We start from the raw sequence: 26,333 nt of genomic DNA, 5'->3' as shown, positions 1-26,333 counted from the left end.
TTTCCTCCACCAATTTATTTATGGATTCTGTATTCTGGTTTAGTCTTGCTGAAATTTCTGTTAGTTTTAGTGTATTCTCTGAAGTCTGTTTTGTCAGAGACTCCAGAGTTTGATTTATCTTGAGCAAAGCATCTGTCACAGCTTCCATGGAGACGGCTGCTCCTTTGTCTTGTCCTGTTGTTCCTGTTGATCCAACTGTTGCGCCTGAGATTGAGCCTCTTTTCTTTGCCTGTAGCTGCTGCAGCTGTTGTTGTTGTTGCTTGGTTTTGGCTCTTGTGACTATCTCCTCTTGTGCGCCACTCATGTCAAGGTCAGTTCCCACGGGATTTATTGTCCCTTGGAAAATTCCACTGTCTTAGGCCGTGCCGGGCCTCACTTTGTCCTCTAGAGGGAGCAAATCAAAATGGCCATAGAACAAAGTTTCCAAGTATAGAAACAAAGGGGTCTGTCCAGAATGTAAAAAGGGAAGTTAACACGGTCAAAGTCAGTATTACTAAAAACTTGTTGCTTTAGATTGCCACAGTTGCCCAATTTATGCTACTTCTTCTTGTATTGTACAGTAGCCAGGCACTGTGGAAACTTTGTATCAAGGTATCACTTCACAGGGAAAAGTCAGTTCAGTATGGTACAAAGGCAGACCGTTTCATTTTCAGATGGATGAGACAGCAGAGGTTTTTTTACTTCTAACAAATCATGCAGTTGTTGTTCAAATTCACCTCCCCTCTGCCCTGCTAGCTAGAGGGGAGATCAAAGGGTCTAAATGTCCGGTTAAGCTAATCAAGTAGCAGGTTTAAACGGATGCAGGTTTAAAGCTCCGTTGCTTTCACTTTCATGCAGTCGGGGGGAGGCAGACTTCCTTTGTTTAGATCTCCCCCGTTTTTAGCCCAATTTTTGAAATTTAAAAGGTCCCGGTTATATTTCAGCTCTTACTCACGGGGATTCAGTCCAAATTTTCTTTTCAGGAAGGAATCGGCGCTCTCCGCTTATGGCGACGCGGCTTCACTTCGCAGGCTGGGTAGCGACTCTCAGCACCGCGCTCACTCCCGATGTCGATCCGTAGCCTTTAAAAAGGCTCTTTCACGGTACCGGGGGGCGCAAAGGTGCCCACCGAGTCTCCTTGTTCTCAGGCTTCAGCGCCTGGGATTTTAGGGGTCCCCCGCTTGCCGTAGCGGGTAAGACCCGAACTTGCGAAGCAGTCCTTCTCCGGAGCTCGGAGCTAGGACCGCCATTAAGCGCTGGCACCGACCGGAAGTCCCACATTCCATCAGGTTTTGAGGATTTATTGTAACCACCACCTGGCTCTCCAAATAAATGAATACATATAGAATACATATGAATACATATGAGTAGTAAAATTATCCTCCCACTTGATAGAACATTTCAAAAAACCACTGTCTTCCAACACAAATTATCTGTTGGTGTATGCAGTTTGTTGACTTTTCTTTAAAAACACATACAGGCATCCCGAACAAGTTCTCAAATTATGAAACTGCATGCACAACTTGTGACCCACCAAGTTAAATACCCTTCGGTTAGCTGTATTGTCTTGCTCTTGATCTCTGGCTAGGCGTGCACAAACTGAGAAGGGATACCAAGCCCTTTGCAGGCCATGGCACATGCCTGGTGGACTGCATTTGACTTGTTGGTCACAGGCTGTGCAGTCATGGATTGAACATGGCAGCTGAACTGGAATGGTTCTCAAGAGAGCTCTTATATTTACGGGACCACCTCTCCTGGTCTGCCCCGCAGAGGACCTTAAGGTCCATTAATAATCATAGTTTAGAGGTCCTGGGCCCTAAGGAAGTCAGATTATCCTCCACCAAGGCCAGGGCCTTCTCAGTGATGGCTCCGACCTGGTGGAATGCTCTGTCCCATGAGACCAGGGCCCTGCAGGATTTAACTTCCTTCTTCAGGGCCTGTAATAAAGAGCTATTCCACCTGGCTTTCCATTTGAACTTAGCCTGATCTTTTATTCCCCTTCCTTCCTTCCCCCTCCCCTTTTTATGAAGATTACCCGCTTTGGGATCCCACAGCTAATTCTTCCCTGTTCTCCTCACTGGCCCAAATAGGACTAACTTAGCCAGCTAGCCCTGGTGACCACCTAGTGTTTATTGGATGGATTTCCCCCCTAAATTGATTTTTGAATTCTCAATTTATTGTTATTCACATTTTATACTGTATTTCTTCTTTTTCATCAATGAAGTGTTTTAAATTTGTTGTTAGCCGCCCTGAGCCCGGTTTTCTGAACCAGGAAGGGCGGGGTATAAATGATAATGTATTATTATTTATTATAATATAGGGCATTGCTTTGTGTGAAAGGATCACCTACACAGCTCCGATAGAACCTAAGGCTCTATGCTCCAGGTTTCATATCTGCAATCCTACCTTGAAAGCCTGGGACTGAAGAAACAAGGCCTTCTGGTATTTCTGTATATAATTGATTCAGCAGTAAACGTGAAATGGCCTCAGTGGAACACATCTGGCGAGCCTCTCTGAGGAGGGAGTTCTGTGATGCCAACTCCTGCAAGGTCATAGAATGTGAGCCTAATAAAGAGGAAGGGTTGAATGCTGAGAATGAGCAAGGTGAAAAGTCTGTTGATAAAAGAGGGGAGGGGAAAAGGATTCAAGGGAAGAAAGCAGATAGCAAGGCATCAGAAAGTAAAGGAAGAATGAACACAAGCATCAAGACTGACAGTCTGAAAGAACTATATACAAAAAGCAGCTAAAGTAATAATAATTTATTATTACAGCCTTTGACTGTGTCGACCACAGCAAACTATGGCAAGTTCTTAAAGAAATGGGAGTGCCTGATCACCTCATCTGTCTCCTGAGAAATCTCTACGTGGGACAAAAAGCTATAGTTAGAACTGGATATGGAACAACTGATTGGTTCAAAATTGTGAAAGTAGTACGACAAGGCTGTATATTGTCTCCCTGCTTATTTAACTTATATGCAGAATTCATCATGCGAAAGGCAGGGCTGGATGAATCCCTAGCCGGAATTAAGATTGCCAGAAGAGATATCAACGACCTCAGATATGCAGATGACACAACATTGATGGCAGAAAGTGAGGAGGAATTAAAGAACCTTTTAATGAGGGTGAAAGAGGAGAGCGCAAAATATGGTTTGAAGCTCAATATCAAAACAACGAAGATCATGGCCACTGGTCCCATCACCTCCTGGCAAATAGAAGGGGAAGAAATGGAGGTAGTGAGAGATTTTACTTTCTTGGGCCCCATGATCACTGCAGATGGTGACAGCAGCCACGAAATTAAAAGATGCCTGCTCCTTGTGAGAAAGGTGATGGCAAACCTAGATAGCATCTTAAAAAGCAGAGACATCACCTTGCCAACAAAGGTCCTTATAGTTAAAGCTATGGTTTTCCCAGTAGTGATGTATGGAAGTGAGAGCTGGACCATAAAGAAGGCTGATCGCCAAAGAATGGATGCTTTTGAATTATGGTGCTGGAGGAGACTCTTGAGAGTCCCATGGACTGCAAGAAGATCAAACCTCTCCATTCTGAAGGAAATCAGCCCTGAGTGCTCACTGGAAGGACAGATCCTGAAGCTGAGGCTCCAATACTTTGGCCACCTCATGAGAAGAGAAGACTCCCTGGAAAAGACCCTGATGCTGGGACAGAGGACGAGATGGTTGGACAGTGTTCTCGAAGCTACCAACATGAGTTTGACCAAACTGCGGGAGGCAGTGGAAGACAGGAGTGCCTGGCGTGCTCTGGTCCAGGGGGTCATGAAGAGTCGGACACGACTAAACAACTAAACAACAACAACAAGTGGCATATCATATAATTTGTCATGATGGTTTGCAGCTGGGTTATTTTGTTGTGTGTCCAATATTGAATTTGTGACTTAATTGGTTGTTTTTAATTATTAAAACAACCATTTAAAAAAATTATTCTGCCGTGCTGAATGCCGTTTGCCCAGAGTAAAAAAATGGGACAAAAGAGATGAATGCCTCCTGCAGCCTTGGAACCTTGGATCCAGACTTGGAGAAGGCATATTGAAATCAATGAGGTGTCTGGACTATTGCTATGTACTGGGTTGAATAGGATCCAAAAGGCAGAGCCTAGGGCTTGCCGATCAGAAGGTTGGCGGTTCGAATCCCCGCAACGGAGTGAGCTCCTGTTGCTCAGTCCCTGCTCCTACCAACCTAGCAGTTCGAAAGCACGTCAAAGTGCAAGTAGATAAATAGGCACCGCTCCGGCGGGAAGGTAAACGGCATTTCCGTGCACTGCTCTGGTTCACCAGAAGCGGCTTAGTCATGCTGGCCACATGACCTGAAAGCTGTACGCCGGCTCCCTCGGCCAGTAAAGCGAGATGAGCGCTGCAACCCCAGAGTCGGCCACGATTGAACCTAATGGTCAGGGGTCCCTTTACCTTTACCTTTAGCATATGCTTATTCATGGCCACTAAATGCCCACTTGCATTAAAAATAAATTAAAAAAAGGTCTTGAATCAGCTCAGAATGAATGAAAGTGCAAATTCAGGTTTGGCGAAACTCCAGGGGAAAGTTTCAGGGATTGCAAGCAGCTACAATCTGAAGAAGTCCTTGTAGTTCTTTTATGCTACAGATACATTATCGTTAATGTAGCTGACCTCTCACATGCCCTTGTGCATGATCATGTTGTCTTTGTATGGCTTTGAGCCCTTAGTGGTTGCGGGTGGGTTATAAACCTAAAGTCATGGCCTTTGTATTGGGAAACGTCACTGCTACGGGGTGCAGGAGTAGCCATGGGACAATGTTTCTGTCCCTTTCAAGAAGAAGCTAACGAGTTTTAAGATGGGAGGTAAAGTGACCTATCTAAGAGCAGATATACTTTTCCCCTGTCTAAGCAATCTGGCTTTTTATCACTTCCCAGCACCTGCTAGTGCAAGAGCATGACACTTAAGGGATTATTCTGAGCAAGTGTCAGGAGGCTCAGGCAGGCAGACAGACAGACAGACAGCCACATATAGAATGACAGAGATGGACGTGGTTTAAATGACACCACCGGAGCCCTCTGAGAGAGCAGAGAGGTCCCACTTGGCACCCAGGCAACTTCCTCCAGAAAGTCCTGAATAGCATGGAGTATATGGGGGCCCATTTAGCCTTTAAATCACGCTGGCACAAGACAGATGAGGAACTCTGTCGACACAGCATGTCCTTCATCCTCCACAAGGCAATTCGGAACGATTTTTTCCAGAGTTACCTCTATCTTCTGGAGCGGCTGCCTCTGGGTGAGTAAGCTGAAAAGCAGCAGCAGTGTTAAGTGGCTTGCCAGGGCATGCCTCGCTTCTGAAAAGAAGAACAGGCAGGGGTTTTGGACCTCTTCCCCGGAAGCCCCACCCTCTTTTTATAGTGGTTGAAAAGTTTTCAGAGATGTGAAATTAATCAATTTATTTGCTCTTGAAATACTGATTTGCAGTCGTCTTTAAATGTGATACGGATGGTGGTCAACTAGCAAAATAAATCTTGGCAGTACATCTCTAAATGTTTAATTATTGCTGAAGGAAGTATCTGTGAGCTCCATTAATCAGTGCCACTAACCAGTTGTTAATGGCCCAATTGCAGATTAAAAATTGATATTGGACCACCTCCAGAATCCATCACCAAAGTTTGACCAGGTTCCTTTTCCCTTGCCTGCCTGCCTGCCTGCCTGCTTCTGTCTCTTGCATGCCCCTATAGTTGCAGGTTGTGTTAGAAAGGTATGGGTACAGTCTACTATGAGTCAGTGGGTTGGTTCACACATAACACTAAGGGCCCGTCCATGTTTTTCTTTGCCTTGTTATTTCCCCCCAGGAAAGCCAGCAGTTTAGCACTGAATCAGAACAAACAGCAACTGGGTTTTCTGCAGATGGCCGTTTGTTCTGATTTAGCACTAAAAAACTTTTTTTTTTTTTTTTACCATGGGAAAGCAGCACAGCAAAGGAAAAACTAATCGGAAACAAGCACGGGGCAAGCAGAAAATCGCTCAGACCCATGTTTTCTATGCATGGGACGTGTATGCGAGCCCTAAGTCAAACTCTTGGCTTAGAGCGAATATACCACAAGCCTGCAGGTCCCCAGAGAGGAGATTGCAGTTGCTGAGCTTCTCCAGCCCTTATGGTGCTATGAGCTAAGCCATGGTTTGGCGTCAAATGTCATCTGAATCTGGGCTTGTAGTTTGCCTCCTTCAGACAAACAGAACAAACTTTGGTTACAGCTCATGGCTTGTCTCATGCAAGACAGACCACAAGCCCAGGTTTGGATAAAACACTATGCCAAACCATGACTTAGCTGGCAACAGCACAGCATCAGGAGAAGCGAAGCCTCCCTGGGGACCTCCTTGCCCACATATTCATGCTAAACCATGATTTGCCTTAGTGTGTCATATGGACCAGGTCAGTGAGTAACGCCAGGAAGAAATTAGAATTTGCAGAGAGCAGTCGTCAGGGTCTCTTCCCACTCAACAATTCTATGATTCTGCTGTGTCTTGCGTTTGAAATTCACTTGTATGCTGCTTGCTTTTAAGATCTGCTAATGTACACAGGGCAAACTGTTACTAGAGCAAAGGGAATGTGTGAGACCAGCAGCAGTGGGAGAAGACTAAGACTAAGATAAAACTTTATTCACCTCATCCAATGGCCAAAGCAACAGTAAAACATTACAATATACAGTGGTACCTCTGGTTGAGAATGGGATCCGTTCCGGAGGCCCATTCGCAACATGAAAAGAGCGCAACCCACAGCAGCGCATCTGCACATGTGGAGGTCATGATTTGCCACTTCTGTGCATGCACGTGACGTCATTTTGCGTGTCTGCGCATGCACGAGCGGCGAAACCCAGAAGTAACCCTTTCCGGTACTTCCGGGTCGCCGCGGGACCTGAAAGAACGTAACATGAAGCGGACGTAACCAGAGGTATGACTGTACACAGAAAAAAGGAAATTTCGTAGAAGAGCACAGTTTAGGGTCCTGAATCAACAGTCAGATAGTGGCCCTTATTCTGATTGCCCCTGCTAAGAACCTAACAACCTCTGAGCAGTGGGAGAAGCTAAGAGGTGACACTGGACTCAGCTACATTGGCAAAGAAAAAGCACTTTCTATGCGTTGTTTATGCATTCTAACAATGTGACACCAGATGGCGCTGTGGAGTTCCATTTTTGCCAACCTGATTTCTCATACAAAGTTTAAAACGCATTTACGGTAATTGAAATGCTTCTTGGATGTGTCCAGACCCAGCCATTGTCCGTTCCCATGTGTCCCCAGTATTTTTGAAAGTCCATGCCTAATGCTGATACATATAGAATCATAGAACTGTAGATTTGGAAGGAACCCCAAAGATCATCTATGCGATACAGGAGTCTCAACTGAAGCAAGCAAGACAGATGACAGACTCTCCAAGTGTCCCTATTTTCCAGGGACATCCCTGATTTAGAGAAGCCGTCCCGGTTTCTGATTTGATCCCAGAATGTCCCACTTTTCCTTAGGATGTCCCTATTTTCATGGATGGAATGTTGGAGGGTATGGAGTTATCTGCCCCCTGAGCTGTCTGAAGGCAATCCTGTATAAGGAAGGATTTTTTTTTTTAATGCTTAATGTTTTATTATGTTTTATATATGTTGGAAGCTGCCAAGAGTGTCTGGACCAACCCAGTAAGATGTGTGGGGTATAAACAGTAAAATTATCGTGGAATGGGATGTCCCAATTTTCATCGGAGAAACGTTGGAGGGTATGAGATGGCCTTCCAACTTCTGCTTAAAAACCTCCAAGGAAGGAGAGTCTACAACCTTCTGAAGGAGTCTGTCCCACGGTCAAACAGTTCCTACTGTCAGAAAGTCCCCCCCCCCCTGATGTTTAGTCCTTTCTTGCAATTTGAAGCTATTGGCTCGTGTCCTACCCTCCAGAGCAGGAGAATACAAGCTTGTTCCATCTTCCATGTGACAAACCCTTGAGATACATGGCTATCAGATCTCTCAGTCTCCTCTTTTCCAGGATAAACATGCCCAGCTCCCTCAACCGTTCCTCATCAGGCTTGGTTTCCAGACCCTTGATCATCTTGGTCCTCCTCCTCTGTACACGTTCCAGCTTGTCCACACCCTTCTTAAAATGTGGGGCCAAAATCGGACAAAGGACTTCCAAGTGTGGTCTGACCAAGGCAGAATAGAGAGGTACTATGACTTCCCTTGATCTGGACTACTGTCTGGATGCATTTATTGCTGCTGCATATAGCAACATTGACTGGGGTCCCATAGGGTCTGCAGTTAAGACAGAAGACACCAGGTTTAAGGTGCTGGTTTTGACCTTTAAACCCCTTTGTGGCTTAGGGCCCTCGTATTTACGGGACCGCCTCTCTTGGTATGCCCCGCAGAAGACCTTAAGGTCCATTAATAATAATAGTTTAGAGGTCCCGGGCCCTAAGGAAGTCAGATTATCCTCCACCAGGACCAGGGCCTTCTCAGTGATGGCTCCGACCTTCTGTCCCATGAGACCAGGGCCCTGCAGGATTTAACTTCCATCTGCAGGGCCTGTAATAAAGAGCTATTCCACCTGGCTTTCAATTTGAACTTAGCCTGATCTTTTATTCCTCTTCCTTCCTTCTCCCTCCCCTTTTTATGAAGATTACCCACAGCTAATTCTCCCCAGTCTCCTCGCTGGCCCAAATAGGACTAATTTAGCCAGCTAGCCCTGGTGATCATCTAACGTTTATTGGATGGATTTCCCCCCTAAATTGATTTTTGAATTCTGAATTTATTGTTATTCATGTTTTATACTGTATTTTATGCTGTTTTTTGTTGCATCAATGAAGTGTTTTTAATTTGTTGTTAGCCGCCCTGAGCACGGTTTTCTGAACCGGGAAGGGCGGGGTATAAATAAAAATTTATTATTATTTATTATTATATCCCATTTGAGACCCCCAGTTTGCATGGACGCACTCCACTGTTCTAGTGGTACCTACTACATCCTGTACCTTGCTCTGCAAACAGCATTAAAGTTCCTTTTCCTTACATCAGGGAGAAGGACTAAGATGCATTGTCCAGTAAAAATGCTTAACACATTTGCAGAGCGAACCCCTGTGGTGCAAGATCTTGTGAAGCTAAACACCCAGATGCTTGGTTGCAATAGCTGTCACATACCTCTTAAATATCTGAAGCACAGTCAGCACAGAACTGTCATTCATGCAGCAATCATGAAGCAAGCAAAGGAGAAACTTCGTATACCAAACAATTTTCAACAATAACTAGAACACCAGATTTGTATTCAGCTGGGATGGAGACTGGGGGTAGTTGTCTCAGTTTGAAGGCAGACATGTCACTTCGCGAACGGTGGGCAACCTTGTCACTGTCCTCCAAATCCACTTACTTCTTTTGTTCTGGGATGAGCTTTGAAGCAGGTTGGGGGGGGTGAGTGTGTGTTCTGCAGGTTAACAGCATGTCTCCTTTTTCGTGTCAGCAGAAATCTGCATATCGTGGGCATCCTAGTATCGCCAACTTCTAGGGTAGTTTTGCAGCCTTTTTAAAAACAAACAAACAAACAAACCATGTTTATTTTTTGTTTGAAAGAGAAACATATATGTACAAAATAAATGAGCATGTATTGCTTTTAAAATGATTTTATAAGACGGTAAAAGGTAAAGGACCCCTGGACAGTTAAATCCAGTCAAAGGCGACTATGGGGTTGCGGTGGTCATCTCACTTTCAGACCGAGGGAGCCAGTGTTTGTCCACAGAAAGCTTTCTGGATCATGTGGACAACATGACTGAACCACTTCTGGTGCAACGGAACACCGTGATGGAAACCAGAATGCATGGAAACACTGTTTACATTCCTGCCACAGTGGTACCTATTTATCTACTTGTTCTGGCGTGCTTTCGAACTGCTAGGTTGGCAGGAGCAAGGGCAGAGCAACGGGAGCTCACCACGTTGCGGGGATTCGAACTGCCAACCTCCTGATCAGCAAGCCCAAGAAGCTCAGTGGTTTAGGCCACAGCGCCACCCACGTCCTTTATAAGATGAGCAGCCTATCAGGGAAATGTGGGGCATGTCTAGACTTGACAGTGCCTCTGGGTATCAGAAGCAGCTCCCTGGTCCAGTAAATGATTATCATGGTATGTTCATGTGTAACATAAGTTGAGATGCTATGTCAGCAAACGTTTTCAGCAGGGGGCCGGTCCAATGTCCCTCAGACCTTGTGGGCAGCCAGACTATATCTGGGGGGAGAGAATGAATGAATTCCTATGCCCCACAAATAACCCAGAGATGCATTTTAAATAAAAAGACACATTCTACTCATGTAAAAACACACTGATTCCCGGACCATCCGTGGGCTGGATTTAGAAGGTGATGGGCTGGATCCGCAAAGGTGGCAGAAAATAAATGAGCCGCAATCGTGTCTCTATCATTAAGGACCCCTGACCATTAGGTCCAGTCGTGACCGACTCTGGGGTTGCGGTGCTCATCTCGCTTTATTGGCCAAGGGAGCTGGCGTACAGCTTCCAGGTCATGTAGCCAGCATGACTAAGCCGCTTCTGGCGAACCAGAGCAGCGCACGAAAACGCCGTTTACCTTCCCGCTGGAGCGGTACCTATTTATCTACTTGTACTTTTGATGTGCTTTCGAACTGCTAGGTTGGCTGGAGCAGGGACCGAGCAACGGGGATCCCCGTTGCAGGGATTCGAACCGCCGACTTTCTGATGGCAAGTCCTAGGCTCTGTGGTTTAACCCACAGCGCCACCCGCGTCCCTGTCTCTATCATACCACTTCCACATCTTTCTCTCGCCTGCCTTTGAGGGTTTTACAGCTGTGCTGCAGGCTACTACACCCACTCGACTGGAATGGTACTCAAGATACAGATAAAATATATCAGATGCTATTTCCTTTCTGCAGGTCATATATGGCTATATATGTGTCAGGAGACAGAAAGAGAAGCTCCCAGAATTGCACACCAACTGTTACAGCCCAGTCATCACAACCAGGGGATCATCCTCCATTGTTTGTTTCCATTTGCAAAATTGTTTGAGGCAGAGGATGCAAAAATAAATCACCAGGGGGTGTAAAAACCATCCCAGGTCTGACCTGTGCTGAGTTCAGCACTCACTTGCAGCATACATCTCTCAGGCATAACATAAATGTGTAATGGATTAAAGGTTTAATCATATCCGCTCAGCAGTTGTCTTAAGCAGGTGATGACAAGGAGGGCTGGGAACATTGCTTTTGTTGGAAGGAGCAACAGCCCAGGCATGTTGTTTAGATGAAACTTAAGAGCCCTATTCTCACAGTCTGCCGTGCTGTGAATTATTCCCATTACGTTTTCTTGATGCTTGCAAGGGACGTCGTCATTGTTAAACTGTGCAGTCCCACACTTCTGGATTTGCTGTCAGTAGCAAACGTTAAAGAAAATAAAACTATAAATGACCAATTAAGAGTAAAGTTGGCTTTCTCACAATGTATGTGTTAGCAAAATCACTTGAATAATGCAGAGGGAGGCCAGAGAGAAAAGGAATCCTGATAACACTTTACTGAGGAAACTGAACACAAAAGAATGCAATTTGGGGAGAAAGGAACAGAGAGGCTTTCTCTTTCTTACTTTAAACCTTGTACAAAGCAGGGAGACATACAACCAAAACACAGAGGGGAAATTCCCTCAAAACTACATAGCCAATCAGGGTACATGCTACCTCAGTGAAGATCAGACCACTCTACCAAACAACACACCTACCCTTTCCTCTTGGTTAGCTGACTCACCAACAACGAAATTCACCCATAGAACATGTAACTATTATGTACTGAGTTGAATAGGATCCAAAATGCAGCAGTCTGATTGGTCCTAGAACAATAGGATCCAGAATGCATCAGTCTGATTGGTCCACAGGACCCATCGGGCCAGAATTCGTGGGCTACACAACCCGTAAACATAAACTGTCAGCCCACAAGGGGTGCCTGTTATGGGGAAGCATGGTCGTCATTCCCATCCCCTCCGCAAAAGGGTCCTCACAGCCCTACATGAGACACACCCAGGAGTAGTGAGAATGAAGGCCCTCTCCAGGAGTTATGTGTGGTGGTCGGGGATTGATAGAGAGATAGAGGCCTGGGTCAAACATTGCCAGGCCTGCCAAGAATCCCACCCAGATCCCCCAAGAGCCCCAGTCCAGTCCTGGGAGTCCGCCCGAGCACCATGGTCACACCTGCATGTGGACTTCGCTGGCCCCTTTCAGGGGAAAACATTCTTCATAGTGGTGGACTCCTAAACCAAATGGCTGGAAGTCGCACTGGTACCGTCCACTTCTATGTCCTCAGCCACAGTGGTCCACAGGAGCCACCCAATCCAGCTCCAGGTGGAAGTGAATCCTCAACCTGATTGGCCTGCAGGAGAATCCCGGAATTAGCCAATCATGTGGGGCCCATTGTGTAAATAATGTATATAAGGCAGACATTCTGGGGGAACTTCCGTTCCTCCTCACCACTATGAGCTGAATAAAGAGCATGAAGTCCACTCTCAACTCCGAGCATATTTCCGTAACGTAACGTAACGTAACAACTGCTGCTGCACTTCCAGCAATATGTATCACGACAACTTTTGTTAATGCAGGAGAAAATCCAGAAGATAATGCAATTGTATGTGCAGGCAATGTAGAATGAATTACAAAACAGAAAAGGGCAGCTGCAGTTTCTGCATATGTTATTTGAACAGGGCAAGCATGATGAAAAGGGAGCTGAATGAAAAGGCAGCTTCTGCATCAAGGAGCCTTCTCTATGCACTGAGACTCCTTGTTTGCCCACATCAGAGCATTAATTAGCTGTTAATCTCTATTTTCATCGGAGAAATGTTGGAGGGTATGACACCAATAGCTCAAGGAGTGCTTCTCCTCACCTGAACTAACCCAGACCTGGAGCCCCTTGCAAGATCCTTTTGGTTCTAGAGCCACAGCCGCCAGAAAATTGTCAAAGGCATGCAAGGACGCCCCTGTCTATCCTTTCCAGATCTGCCTCCCCCCGGCCCCAGCTCTCTGCAACCTGCCGTTTGAGGCAATTGACTCATTGAGGCTAAGAGTTGGGCCAGCTCTTCTGCCTTCTAACAAGAAGTAATTTTATATATATATATATTTTTAAAAAATCAGTTTATACAACTGGGAAAGTCCACAAGCAGTTATTGCTTTTGTCTCTTTGCAGTCAAACTTTATGCTCTGACAAGCGAAGTCATCAACGGTGAGATGCAGTTCTATGCCAGAGCCAAACATTTCTACAAAGAGGTGCCGGCGTCGGAAGAAGGCATGATGGGGGATTTCATCGAGTTGTCCAACACAGATATCGAGTCCTCCAGGGAATTTCTTAAGAATTTTGTAGGGGTGAGTTGTGTCTGTCTTTGAAGTTCACATCTCTTGTTATAAACCCCTTTGGTTTTATGGTGATGCCTCCATTTTGTGCAAGAGAAATAGGGAGACCACATTCCTCTTGTCTTTTTGAGCGGTGTGTGTGTAAACGTCTTTGAGGGAAAATAGCCCACAAATGTGAAACTTGCATTTGGAAGCGCGTTGCTCAAATCCAGTCGGCCCTGGTGAGGAGAATTTGGTCTTTACTGGCTGTGTACATGTTTGTTGAGGGTAAGGACAGGAAATCACATTTTTCCAATGACAAGATATTTCAATGACTCCTTGCAAGATAGCAGTGATGGCTTTTGTACATTTGTTCCGGTCAGCCATGACAATCTGCAACTCTTTATCTCAGAGACTTGAACCGGTTGCACGTTTTCCTGGGTAGCAGTTTTATGTTCCTTCGGTGCGTTTCTCATGCCTTCCACCAGGTGTGGCAATGCAATAATATAATTCGGCTGCCCTCAGATGTCTGACTGTCAGTATTTGGTTAATTTTTAAAGAAGGAATAGACCTATAGGAAGGAAAAATAACTTTTGGGGGGAGGAACACACCACTAAGCCTGGGACTCATTTAAGGAAAAGTTAAACAGACTGGAAAGATGTATCTCAGACAACCAGTTGATTTATTTATGTATTTTATTACAGTTCTCAATTGCCTTTCTGCAAAAAATTAGCCCCCAAAGCAATGTACGAAACCAATAAAAGACATTTAAGCAAACCAAATTTAAAACCAATTAGAAATACACTGCAGAATAGAAATCAATCCATGTTAAATATAAAGGCGATTTTGAAAATGACAACTGAAACCATGTACGCAGATGACAGTATCGAAATCCTCCAGTTGTCTGGCAGAGAAGCATGGAAATGTGCCCCCCTCAATGTTGATGGGCTCTCGACTTGCATTAGCCTCAGCCAGGAATGCATAATATGCTCGGCAATATTTGGAGGGCCACACACCACAGTCTCTGCTGTGCCTTACTCCCAAAGGGAAAAACCAACCCTGCCTACGCGTCTGGAACCCCTGAAATCCCACACTGCTCAGAGACAGGGGTGGCATGCATCAATATAAAAAAGTTAGTCGCTTGAAAGTAACAAAACTTTTCTGAGAAGATGTCTAAAGGTCCTAATCTACAATATCAATCAGAAATATCTGAAATAATAATAGTAATTTAGTTGTAGAGGTTTGTAACTCCTCAGTGGCGCTGGAGCCAGAACAAGGATTAAGTGTAATAAATTCCACTTCAGGGCTGTTTGGTTATCTTAAACAGCTCTCAAGTGGTACTTAATCCTTTCACTCAGTCACCGTGTTCACTGCGGCTTTTAGCAATGATCAAACTGTTCATTCAGTGACTTGAAAGCAGTCACATTTATATGGTTGCTTGTACAGCAAAAAGTTACGAATTTAATCAACCCGAAATTCCAAAGAGCTACTCATTTACGTATTTAGATTTCGTTTTCATGCTGTGTTGTCATTTCGTGATTCCTTAGAGCCAAGTCACATCTGGCACCAGCGCATAAGGCTTCGCATGCAGGAGAGCCATAAAATATGGATGGCTTTCATGAGTGCAGCCTTCTCACACATAGACTCCAGTTCAGGTTCAAGGTAAGAGCTAGCATAGGGACCAAGTGACCGAGCCAGGAAGCCAATGGTTTTTATTAATCTTGCTGCTGCCAGGAATTTGCTATGTGACCTTAAGCAAGCCTTAGACTCAGCTTCAACTACCCAGTCAGTGAGATAGGGGTAATAATTCACACCTTTAGGGAAGGGATGCGGGTGGCGCTGTGGGTTAAACCACAGAGCCTAGGACTTGCTGATTAGAAGGTCGGCGGTTCGAATCCCCGCGACAGGGTGAGCTCCCGTTTCTCGCTCCCTGCTCCTGCCCACCTAGCAGTTCGAAAGCACATCAAGTGCAAGTAGATAAATAGGTACCGCCCCAGCGGGAAGGTAAACGTGCGCTGCTCTGGTTCGCCAGAAGTGGCTTAGTCATGCTGGCCACATGACCCGGAAGCTGTACGCTGGCTCCCTCGGCCAATAAAGTGAGAGGAGCGCCGCAACCCCAGAGTCGGCCACGACTGGATCTAATGGTCATGGGTCCCTTTACCTTTACCTTACCTTTAGGGATGGATGGATGGATGTGTTGGCCAATTTCTGTGTCTCTGAGTTTCTCGTTTTTCTAGTCTTCAGTTCAGTTCTCCACATTCCCACATCAGTTTATGGAGTGGGGATGGGGAGAATTCATTAGCAATTTTGTGTGGATTTCTCCAATATACACATTTGTGTGCAATTCTGTCTACTATATACATTTTCACAAAGCAATTTTCCTTAATATGCATGCTTGTATGTTATTTTAACTAACATACTTCGCCCTAGCATGTGCATTATTTTTTTTTACACATTGCCTGGCCAGAGAACTGCACTACAAAGATTCAGAGAAGTGCAAATATTGAAGGACGGTTGTGTTTTGGCCCACACATTGTTTCAGAAAGTGCAAATTAGGTAGATTCGCCTTTAAATCACATTCACCCGGTGCTATACCAGCTGCACTGGCTCCCAGTGGAGTACAGGATCAGGATTAAGGTGCTGGTTTTAACCTTTAAAGCCCTATGCGGCCTAGGACCCGCGTATCTACGGGACCGCCTCTCCTGGTATGCCCCGCGGAGGACCTTAAGGTCCACAAATAACAACACTTTGGAGGTCCCAAGCCGCAAGGTGGTTAGATTGGTCTCAACTAGGGCCAGGGCCTTTTCAGTACTGGCCCCAACTTGGTGGAATGCTCTGTCACAAGAGACTAGGGCCCTGCGGGACTTGACATCTTTGTGCAGGGCCTGCAAGACAGAGCTGTTCCACCAGGCCTTTGGCCAGGGCACAGCCTGACTCCCTCCTTTGGCAATCTGCACAGAACTCTAGCCCAATGGTTGCCATCAATTTGATTTGAATTAATTTTATAATGAAATGATTTTAGAATGTTGTATTATTTTATTGTTGTTAGCCGCCCTGAGCCTCACTTCGGCTGGGGAGGGCGGGGTGTAAATAAAATATATTATTATTATTATTATTATTATTATTATTATTATTATTATTATTATTATTTTAAATATACTCAGAGTCGCAAAGTGATTTCATGCTCTTTATTCAGCTCATAGTGGTGAGGAGGAATGAATGAAAGTCCCCTCAAAGTATCTGCTTTATATACATTATTTACACAATGGGCTGCACAAGATTAGTTAATTCTGGAATTCTACTGTAAGCCAATCAGGTTGTGGATTCACTTATATCTGGAGCATGATTGGGTGGTTCCTGCCAACCAATCATACTGCTGCATTGTTCTTGGACCAATCAGACTGCTGCATTCTGAATCCTATTGTTCTAGGACCAATCAGACTGCTGCAATTTGGATCCTATTGTTCTAGGACCAATCAGACTGCTTCACTTTGGATCCTATTCAACTCAGTACATTATTATTAAATGAGAACTAAATCAAATTTCTCCTCCATTCCTCACCTACACTGCAGCGATGTTTACAAAAAGATAACATACTTGAAGAACTTTGTGAATTAGAATGTGCTATATAAATACGAAATATAATTACCACGATTCTCTGTTAGAGAAGGGAGGGTGCTCAGTTCAGACTGACCTTCCTTTCCTGTGTACAACCTACATGCTAGGTTTGTATGTGAGTTTAGCTCTCAGTTTTAATAAAGTTCTGTCTCCAAAACTGTCAGCAGTTTCTCTTTGAAACTTGTGACATAAAGCATGGGTGCAATCTATGGATGGTCTCTCGCACAGTAACATGAACCATAAGCACCAGGAATGAGTTAAGTCTTAATTCATTATTGGCATTGGTGTTGTGTGTATTTTTGGAGCTTGGCATAAGGTTCAAGGAGAATATGACTGAGAGCTACCCTAAATGAATGGGGACCAAGGAAGTGCAAACTTCTGGTGAAGATTTCATGGCTGAAATAGGTGGCTACAAATCTATGATTCTATGAATTGAAAACAACAAAGGCAACTGGTGCTTCTGCCCTGCCTTAAATCCCTTCCCAGTTTCCCAGAGTCTCAACTCTATACTGCATATCATAAATGTAAATGAAAAAAAGTAAAAATGTAAATGAAAGCTGAACTCCCATTCCCAACACTGTCTATTCAATGAGTGTGCTTAAGTGTAAATTAAAATGACTCCATGTGCTCTGTTATTCAGATGGATTTGCATGCCTATTCAGTTGTATTCATAACACCTGAAATTTCTTGTGTCTATGAAATTCATCATAGGATGTTTCATAGGATGTTATACAAAATGCTCTGCTATGTAAATATAATTGGAAGTGTGGAACCATGTGGGAATAGGCAAAATCAGCGTTTACCAAATGCCTCCCTCTCCCTTCATTGACTCCTCGAAAATTGCTGAGGGTCTTTGTAGCTGTAGCCATTGTCATGCGATAGCTGCCCTGTGAGTTTTGACTGGTTTTTAAAAATTGCTTTCCATTTGTTCATATGGTGTTTTATCGTATTGCAACAACTTGAATTTGGTGGGATTCACACTGAATGATTCCCGCTGCTGTGTTTGCAGCACAAAGCAGCTGAGGAGGTGGCGTCCGTGTGTATTCTCCATAAGTGTGTGCATGCAAAGTGCGTACACCCACTTTCGGCTGGTGTGCAGCTCTTAGAGTTAACAGGCTAGCCACTCCTGAGTTAGAGACTTTGTGTACTTCTAAAATGGGATCTTGTCCTAAAGGTGATAGTAGACATTCAATACAGCCGGTCGTTTCGACAATTGTTGCCTCTGGCATGAAAACCACCTGTTATACCTAGAAGTTCGAAATCACGCCAAAAAATTGCAAGTAGATAAACAGGTACCGCTCCGGCGGGAAGGTAAACAGTGTTTCAGTGCATTGCTCTGGTTTGCCAGAAGCGGCTTAGTCATGCTGGCCACATGACCTGGAAAAACTGTCTGCGGACAAACGTTGGCTCCCTTGGCCTGTAAAGCGAGATGAGCGCCACAACCCCAGAGTCATCTGCAACTGGACTTAACTGTCAGGGGTCCTTTACCTTTTTTATACCTGCCTGAGGATTTGTCATCTGTTCCCATGACATATGCGTGAGAACTAAGGACTCTTCTTCTTCTCCTTCTAAAAAAAGTAAATTAAATTGTGTTGCCTGCTTATGTTGAGGACAGCACCATCGGCAGAGCAAAGTGGGAAGGGGCAGAATGCCCACTGAGCTCATTCTACAATTACTCTCTGCAACCAGGGATATTTATAGCTATGACACTGTCTGTTTGCCCCTGGTTTGACCTTAATAATCTGCTGAATTAATCACTGAAGCACAGCCCAAGTAGAAATGACATATGGGCACCTGACATGATTTACAACTATTAGTAATGTTAGAGGGAGACTATTTAGAGCCAAACTCTGCCCTACGATAGCTCCTATATATGTGGCGCCAATGGTTCGGAGGGGACTTTAACTTCATTGCTCCTGGGGTATCATGGAGCAACAGGGAAGTCATTTCCATGTGAATCTGTTGTTATTCTATATATCCCCACAGGGTCAATGGGGGGCTGCTATAGGGGGCGGAAAGGGTTTTAGCCCCCTTGAATAAGGCATGGGGAAAGTATAGAATGCATTTGAAAAAATATTGCAAACAATTACACACATTAGTGGGATTGGCAGAAACCTTGTAGTAAAAAAACTGAAAAAAATCCTTCCAGTAGCACCTTAAAGACCAACTAAGTTAGTTCTTGGTATGAGCTTTCGTGTGCATGCACACTTCTTCAGATACACTGAAACAGAAGTTGCCAGATCCAGGAGGTGCTACTGGAAGGAATTTTTTTATTTTGACTATGGCAGACCAACACGGCTACCTATCTGTAACTAAAAAAACTGAATTACGGATTGATTAAGGCTTTATAATAATTGGAATTTTTGAGAAGAAGCAGAGGGAAAATAATAACATAAGGATCCATAAAAGGTGGGGGGAGGGAAATCAGGGGAGATACGTCATGGGTAGGCAAACTAAGGCCCGGGGGCCGGATCCGGCCCAATTGCCTTCTAAATCCGGCCCTTGGATGGTCCGGGTATCAGCGTGTTTTTACATGAGTAGCATGTGTCCTTTTATTTAAAATGCATCTCTGGGTTATTTGTGGGGCATAGGAATTCATTCATTTGTTTTTTAAAAATCAAAATATAGTCTGGCCCCCAACAAGGTCTTAGGGACAGTGGACCGGCCCCCTGCTGAAAAAGTTTGCTGACCTCTGGCATACGTTGTTTGTATCCTGTTTCTTTTTGTCTTTTGCTTTTTGCTTTTCGGTTATAAAGTATTTGCTTGTTTATTTTTTTAAAAAGGAAAGGGTTTTGTATCTGGTGTGAATGCTTTGCGCAATCCGCTGTTTCTCTTCCTCGCCTCTTTCAACAATAACAGAAGGACAAGACTTGCAAGATTTCCGTAAGGTTTACTGAGGTAATGAATAAAAAAATTTTCTTCCAGTAGCACCTTAAAGACCAACTAAGTTAGTTCTTGGTATGAGCTTTCGTGTGCATGCACACTTCTTCAGATACATGGTATCTGAAGAAGTGTGCATGCACACGAAAGCTCATACCAAGAACTAACTTAGTTGGTCTTTAAGGTGCTACTGGAAGAAAATTTTTTTATTTTGACTATGGCAGACCAACACGGCTACCTATCTACTACTGAGGTAATGAATGTGAGAGGCCAGGGCACTCAAGCCTTGTTTTTCATGCTCTCCGCAGGGGCCTGGCAAAGCGGGCACCGACTTCGCTCTTGACTGCGGCTCAGGAATAGGGAGGGTGAGCAAACATGTCCTTCTTCCCTTATTCAAGCACGTGGAGCTGGTGGACATGATGGATGTTTTTCTGACAGAAGCTCAGAACTACTTGCAGGGTCAGGGAGAAAAAGTCGACATGTACTATTGCTGCAGCCTCCAGGAGTTCACGCCGACGCCTAGAAAATACGACGTCATCTGGATCCAGTGGGTTTCAGGTCAGTTCTGCCATCTGGTCTCCCATGTAAAAACGAGTGAGCAACAAAATGCCATTGAGACCCATTCCTCCAAAGGGGACTTGCTCTTTGAGCGTTCAAAATATGTAGCGGCAAGGAACCCTGCAAACCAGCTGCTTAGAATGTGGGTCACTGGATATCCTATTTTAGAAGTTTTTAAATGAAAAATGGGGACGACGACAGGATAGTTGCAAACCTTGAATCACCTCATAATTTTTTGGTCCCATTTCATCTGAGATCTGGGACGGACCAGAATTTACATGTCCATGCGTCCCTAACCAAAGTGTGCCACAGTGAAGCAGTTGTGGAGTTTGCAGAATATTAAGTATAGTTATTTGTTAGACATTCCTGGATGATGCTAAGCAAGGGGAGGGGCTTGCAATCTACTCCTCTGATAACTAGCTTGCCCCCTGCTCTCATTTCAGAAATCAGAGATGTAAGGCAGTGCTCCCTCCCCCCAAAATAATTACTTTGCCCCTATTCTGTCTCTTGTGGCAATATTGCAGAAAATTTGCAATAATAAATATTGCATCTACACCTTAAAGAACTTCATACTGTTGCAAGGCTGAAGCCACCGTTCCTACGAAAAATATAGCCCTCTTCTGTTTTGACCTCCTGCAGGAAACCTGACAGATAAGGATTTACTGGGGTTTTTCATTCGCTGCCAGGATGGTTTGAAGGAAAACGGCATTATTATTCTGAAGGACAACGTGGCACGGGAGGGCTGTGTCCTCGATCCGTTGGACAGCAGTGTCATCCGAGATCTGAACATCCTCAGTAGTCTCATTGAAAAGAGCGGCCTCGCCATCCTGAGACAGGAAAAGCAAGAGGGCTTTCCTGAGCAGTGTGTACCGGTCTGGATGATAGCCATGCAGAAGAATCCTATCCATATGAGAAATGGGATGTTGTAAGGGCCGTTGACATAGGGCTGGAATTCAGGGCAACAAAGTGGGGGGAATTGAAGTAGTGTTTCCAGACTGGATTTCTCGTTGTAAAACAGCAGCGGCACTCCCAGGTTTTTCCTCTGCAGTTTCCATGGTTTTTGGAGCTCAGAAGAATGGTTGTCATTCTTTCTAATGCAATGAGTGTAGAGGACCCATCAAACAGCTGTCCTATGCAGTCTGATAATGGCTGGAACATCATCTACTCTAGCCATTTCCTTCTCTGCCATTTGCCTCTCTTCTCTTGGAATCAACTCTTATCACCTTAACCCTTCTCTTTCTAAACAGCATTGCCGACACCCCACTCAAGTGTGTACACAGAAAAGTGAGTCGAAGCATGGCAGGGGAAACAATCTCGCTGAGTTTTAAGCTGCTGGTGTGTACATGTGATTGTGGTTGGAAGTGTACAGATCATGTTTCCTGAAATATCTCATTATGGCTAGAAGGGCCAAGGCAGAGTTACATGGAGCTTTGTGATGACTTCCTTTTGGGTTTTTGTTTGGGTTTTAATCTCAACCAGCTTGGGCAGTCTTCACGTCTGAGCAGAAGAAGGAGAGGTTACTTAATAAGTTACTTAATCTGTTCCCCTTTGGTTGTTTTCAGCTCTAAACTGCCCCCTTTAAACTGCTTTTTTTTCCCTGCAAGAAAAAATGTACAGCTATTTTTGTTGGTTTGTTTTGTTCTTCTTCACACGCTGCTCTGTTCCTAACTTACGGTTGTTCCTTGCTCCTTTCTGTTGGGCATTATCTAGAATAGTATTCAAGGTATTCATTCTGTGGTGTTTCCACAAAGTTTGAAATTCGGGGGGCATGAGTAACTCAAATGCCAGTGGCAATTCTCGCTTGAAAACCTGGATGCATGCAATTGGGAGTTCGTAGTTTCTTATCACTCACCTCAGACAAATTCTCTCCACCATGAGCTTCAAAGCTTTACTGCAGAACAGTCTTAAATACTACTTACAATAAGATGGATGTTACAAAATAGCAAAGTAACAGGTTGCAAACAAGCAATGGAGGCCTTTAAGTAGTTCAGTAAACTCTCCTCTCTGGTCCTGGAGAAAGATCCTAAGCTTGTTCATAGATGTGCAGTTGTTCCGCCATGGCTGCTGCTGCTAGCCACCCCCAACAAGCACACATAGAGACTTCTCATGTTTCAGTTTCCTGTAAGCTCCTGTTTCCGGCAATAAGTCCTCAGTTGGTTTTTAGCTCATAGAAACGGTAAAATGCCGGTGTTCTCTGAAGCTTTTGCCATAGTGAAATCTCTTCCCTTTACAGCATTTTAAATGCAATGTATTCAAACACAGCATTTTATGCGCATTTAGCTTTAAACTTTAAACAACCCACAGAAGAAATAGAAGCAGAATATGTGGGATGAAAATGTTTTAGATTAGCTCCCTCTGGCTTTGATACAATGATCCATATGCTACAAATTCAGGAAGATTCAGTCAAATGACTACAAGGTTATCTGACAATAGATGAGGAATTTAATTATTTCTTTGACGATGACAATTAAAATATTCTATTTTGGTTGCATGCTATGGTTGTATAGGAGTACCCAAGCACTTGTAGGAGCTGAGGCATTAAGAGTAGGTTTATTTATTTTTATTTATTCAATGAATTTATACCACACCATTCCTCCCCAATGAGTCTGTGGTAGCCAGGGAGGCAAAACCTCCCCATCTTTCTCTAGTTTTGTATAAATGGAAGCAGGTGTTTGGAGTCAGGTTACCAGACGTCCCCGGATTTACAAATCAGTCCCCTGACAAAATCCATCCCCTTCAACTGAAGCTGAAAAGTGTCCCAGGATTCATTGAAAAAAATCTGGTAACTTTAGGCTGGAACCACTGTTAAAGCTAAAATTTATTTCATTATTCCATGTAATCCAAAGACCTTGGGGTAGTTCACTCCCTTTTATTCTCACAACAGTCCCATGAGGTGGGTTGAACCCAAGATATAGTAACTATCTAAGATCATATGGCAAAATGTATGGCTATTGGTAGAATAAGAGTAGAGATCTTTTGCCTGCATCTTTAGTACAGCAATTAAAGTAAGCTCTAGTTTGTCAATACAGTGGTACCTCGGGTTACATACGCTTCAGGTTACATACATACGCTTCAGGTTACATATGCTTCAGGTTACAGACTCCACTAACCCAGAAATAGTACCTCAGGTTAAGAACTTTGCTTCAGGATGAGAACAGAAATCACACGGCGGCCACGCAGCAGCAGCAGGAGGAGGCCCCATTAGCTAAAGTGGTGCTTCAGGTTAAGAACAGTTTCAGGTTAAGAATGGACCTCCGGAACAAATTAAGTACATAACCAGAGGTACCACTGTAACTGATTTATTGAGCATTCATCCAGATTTTCTTGAGGGTGTTTATATGTCTTCCTGTTAATCGTTCATCCATTCCTCCATCTCAAACTTTTCAATGTGTTTCCCCATCACTACCAAAAAAAAAAAAAAAGTTTCCTATGTTGATTTATTGTGCTAGAGTGCTTAAAAAAGGTAAAGGTAAAGGACCCCTGACAGTTAAGTCCTGGCACGGACAACTCTGGGGTTGCTCTATAGGCCGAGGGAGCCGACGTTTGTCCGCAGACAGTTTTTCCGGGTCATCTGGCCAGCATGACTAAACTGCTTCTGGTGAACCAGAGCAGCACACGGAAACGCCGTTTACCTTCCCGCCGGAGCGGTACCTATTTATCTACTTGCACTTTTGATGTGCTTTTGAACTGCTAGGTTGGCAGGAGCAGGGACCGAGCAACGGGAGCTCACCCCATCGCGGGGATTCAAACCGCCGACCTTCCAATCGGCAAGCCCTAGGCTCTGTGGTTTAAACCACAGCTTCTTTAACCCACCTCAAATGTGGAAATCTAAAGTATGCATCTTAATCCCTCCAGCAAAACATGGCATTTTGGAGGTGTCATGAGAAATCCTCATGACATGTGAAATGTCAGTTCAGAGGGGAAGGGAGAATTCCAACAGGGGCATGTTGTGTTACTGTCAGAAAAATTAATAAACAAATTCTTACACCTTATGATTTGCTGACAAAATTTTGGCACCTCAGCTATAAAAACCTTGCATACTAAGTAGCATGCACAGGGCACAATTTATTTACAAATTCTCCGAAATAAGCCTATTTTATATTAATCTCTTGCTCTTTTCATTTCAGTAGGTTTTGTGCAGGAGAACTGTCTAATGGTAACAACAACAACAACATAATACCACGTCCATCTGGGCAGCTTACATCACATATAAAAACATAGTAAAAGGTCAAACATTAAAAACTTTCCAGTAAAGGACTGCCTTCAGAAGTCTACTAAAAGTCAGTTAGTTGTTTATTTCCTTGACATCTGAAGGGTGTGTGTTCCACAGGGAGGGCGTCACTACTGAGAAGGCCCTCTGCTTGGTCCCCTGTAACTTTGCTTCTCACAGTGAGGGAACCAGCAGAAGACCCTCGGAGCTGGACCTCAGTGTCTGGGCTGAGCAATGGGGGTGGAGACGCTCCTTCGGGTATACAGTGCTTGGAAACGCACTGGGAGCCAGTGAAGATCCTTTAGGGCCGGTGTTATATGGTCCCTGTGGCCGCTCCCAGTCACCAGTCTAGCTGCTGCATTCTGGATTAGTTGTAGTTTCCAAGTCACCTTCAAAGGTAGCCCCACGTAGAGAGGATTGCAGTGGTCCAAGTGGGAGATAATGGGCTGGGCCTCATGGGCCAAACCTGTCTGCTGCCTGAGTTGACTGTAGCAAATTTTATGTAACTCATGCTGCTCCTCATCACACAGAAATGAAGCCAAATTAATGGCCTTCAATGCGACTATAGCAACAACGTACGTAAAGTATCCATGGGAATAATTAGCTATTTGTATTGGACACACAAATTGGGCACAACGAGAGTCTCACATTTAATGTAATAAAGCCATCTCTACGATATGTGTATCCTGACTAGTGTTGCCCCCATAATGATTTTCTGTTTCCTTTATAAAGCATCTCCTGTTGCTCTGTCAGATAATGGTCAAATGCGTTTAACTGTTATGTGTGATTAAAACCAGTTGTGTTGATTCCCTCCTTTTCTTCCTTTTGATGATTGTGTGATAAGCTCAAGAAAAGGCTACTGCAGTTATTTGCAAACGTTCCTTTCTTCCTTTGGAAGGTCATCATAACCCTGGTAAATAAATAGAAAATCTGGTTGAAGCAATTCTTTCCATCTAGGGAAAAACAGTATCATCACAGCATAAAAACCATGTTGATGGGCTAGACATAAGTTCCAGCTTTTTCCAGGTGTCTCTTTCAGAGCTCAAATCACCTGCAAACTGCTTCCATCTTTACCAATCAATCAATATCCTTTATTCGACCGATAGTCAGAAATAAAACACAATAATTATAAACTATAACATCATAGGGGTACATAAATAAGGTAGGGCCACAGTACTAGACCTCTCACAGATAACCCACATCAAGGCATTCAGTTATATGTTTCCGACACTTGAGTGCCAGGAAAAGAAATTTAGCCACTGACAAAGTTGTTTTCCCAGAGCTCAAATCACCTGCAAACTGCTTCCATCTTTACAGACCCAATCCTGACACATATGAAAGCTGCTGAAACTGAGTAACCGTCTACATCCATCATTGGACAGCGAAGAGTTGAGGCGCTTGGCAAAGATTTACGTTGATCTCCTTAACCTTGAGAACATAGGATTTGATACTGTGTGACAGCATATCCACATTTCACGAGATAATTATTGGGGTGGGGGAGGAGAGAGAATTGTATAGTCAAATTGCACCTCCAGAGCAAGTCCCCTTTGAATGGATGGAGGGGCTGATGGAGTTGCTCTCCTCAAGGACTATTCATTGAGGACAATTTACCTGCCACCAATAATACATGGATCGTGATCACAAATTGCTGCTGGACTGCAGACTGTGTGTGGCCAGAGGTAAAACTAGGCTTTATTTTGCCCAGTCAAAGGCTCAATCTGGCACATACACCTCAACACTTTTGTTCTTAAAGGGCATAAAAAGCAGGCGACGTATTAT

At 44.2% G+C, this 26,333-nt stretch overlaps 1 protein-coding gene across 1 annotated transcript; it reads left to right on the top strand.

Moving 5' to 3' along the window:
- The first annotated feature begins 4,980 nt into the window (after nucleotides 1–4,980).
- Nucleotides 4,981–23,392, top strand: NTMT2 (N-terminal Xaa-Pro-Lys N-methyltransferase 2). The gene is made up of 4 exons (XM_083506870.1): nucleotides 4,981–5,235; nucleotides 13,146–13,321; nucleotides 20,095–20,344; nucleotides 20,984–23,392. Exons 1-4 carry the CDS (start codon nucleotides 5,082–5,084, stop codon nucleotides 21,271–21,273), a joined length of 870 nt encoding a protein of 289 aa, XP_083362996.1. The 5' UTR covers nucleotides 4,981–5,081; the 3' UTR covers nucleotides 21,274–23,392.
- The last annotated feature ends 2,941 nt before the right edge of the window (nucleotides 23,393–26,333 follow it).

Source organism: Podarcis liolepis (assembly GCF_965112155.1).
Source record: "Podarcis liolepis genome assembly, chromosome: 6".
NCBI classification, from domain to species: domain Eukaryota; kingdom Metazoa; phylum Chordata; class Lepidosauria; order Squamata; family Lacertidae; genus Podarcis; species Podarcis liolepis.
The sequence above is the reverse complement of the archived record's forward strand: the minus strand, read 5'-3'. Positions and strand labels throughout refer to the sequence as shown.

Coding starts and splice junctions, on each gene's coding strand:
- NTMT2 (XM_083506870.1), top strand. CDS start 5,082: ATGGAGTATATGGGGGCCCATTTAGCCTTTAAATCACGCTGGCACAAG. Junction 5,236..13,145: donor TCTGGAGCGGCTGCCTCTGG/GTGAGTAAGCTG, acceptor GTCTCTTTGCAG/TCAAACTTTATGCTCTGACA. Junction 13,322..20,094: donor TTCTTAAGAATTTTGTAGGG/GTGAGTTGTGTC, acceptor TGCTCTCCGCAG/GGGCCTGGCAAAGCGGGCAC.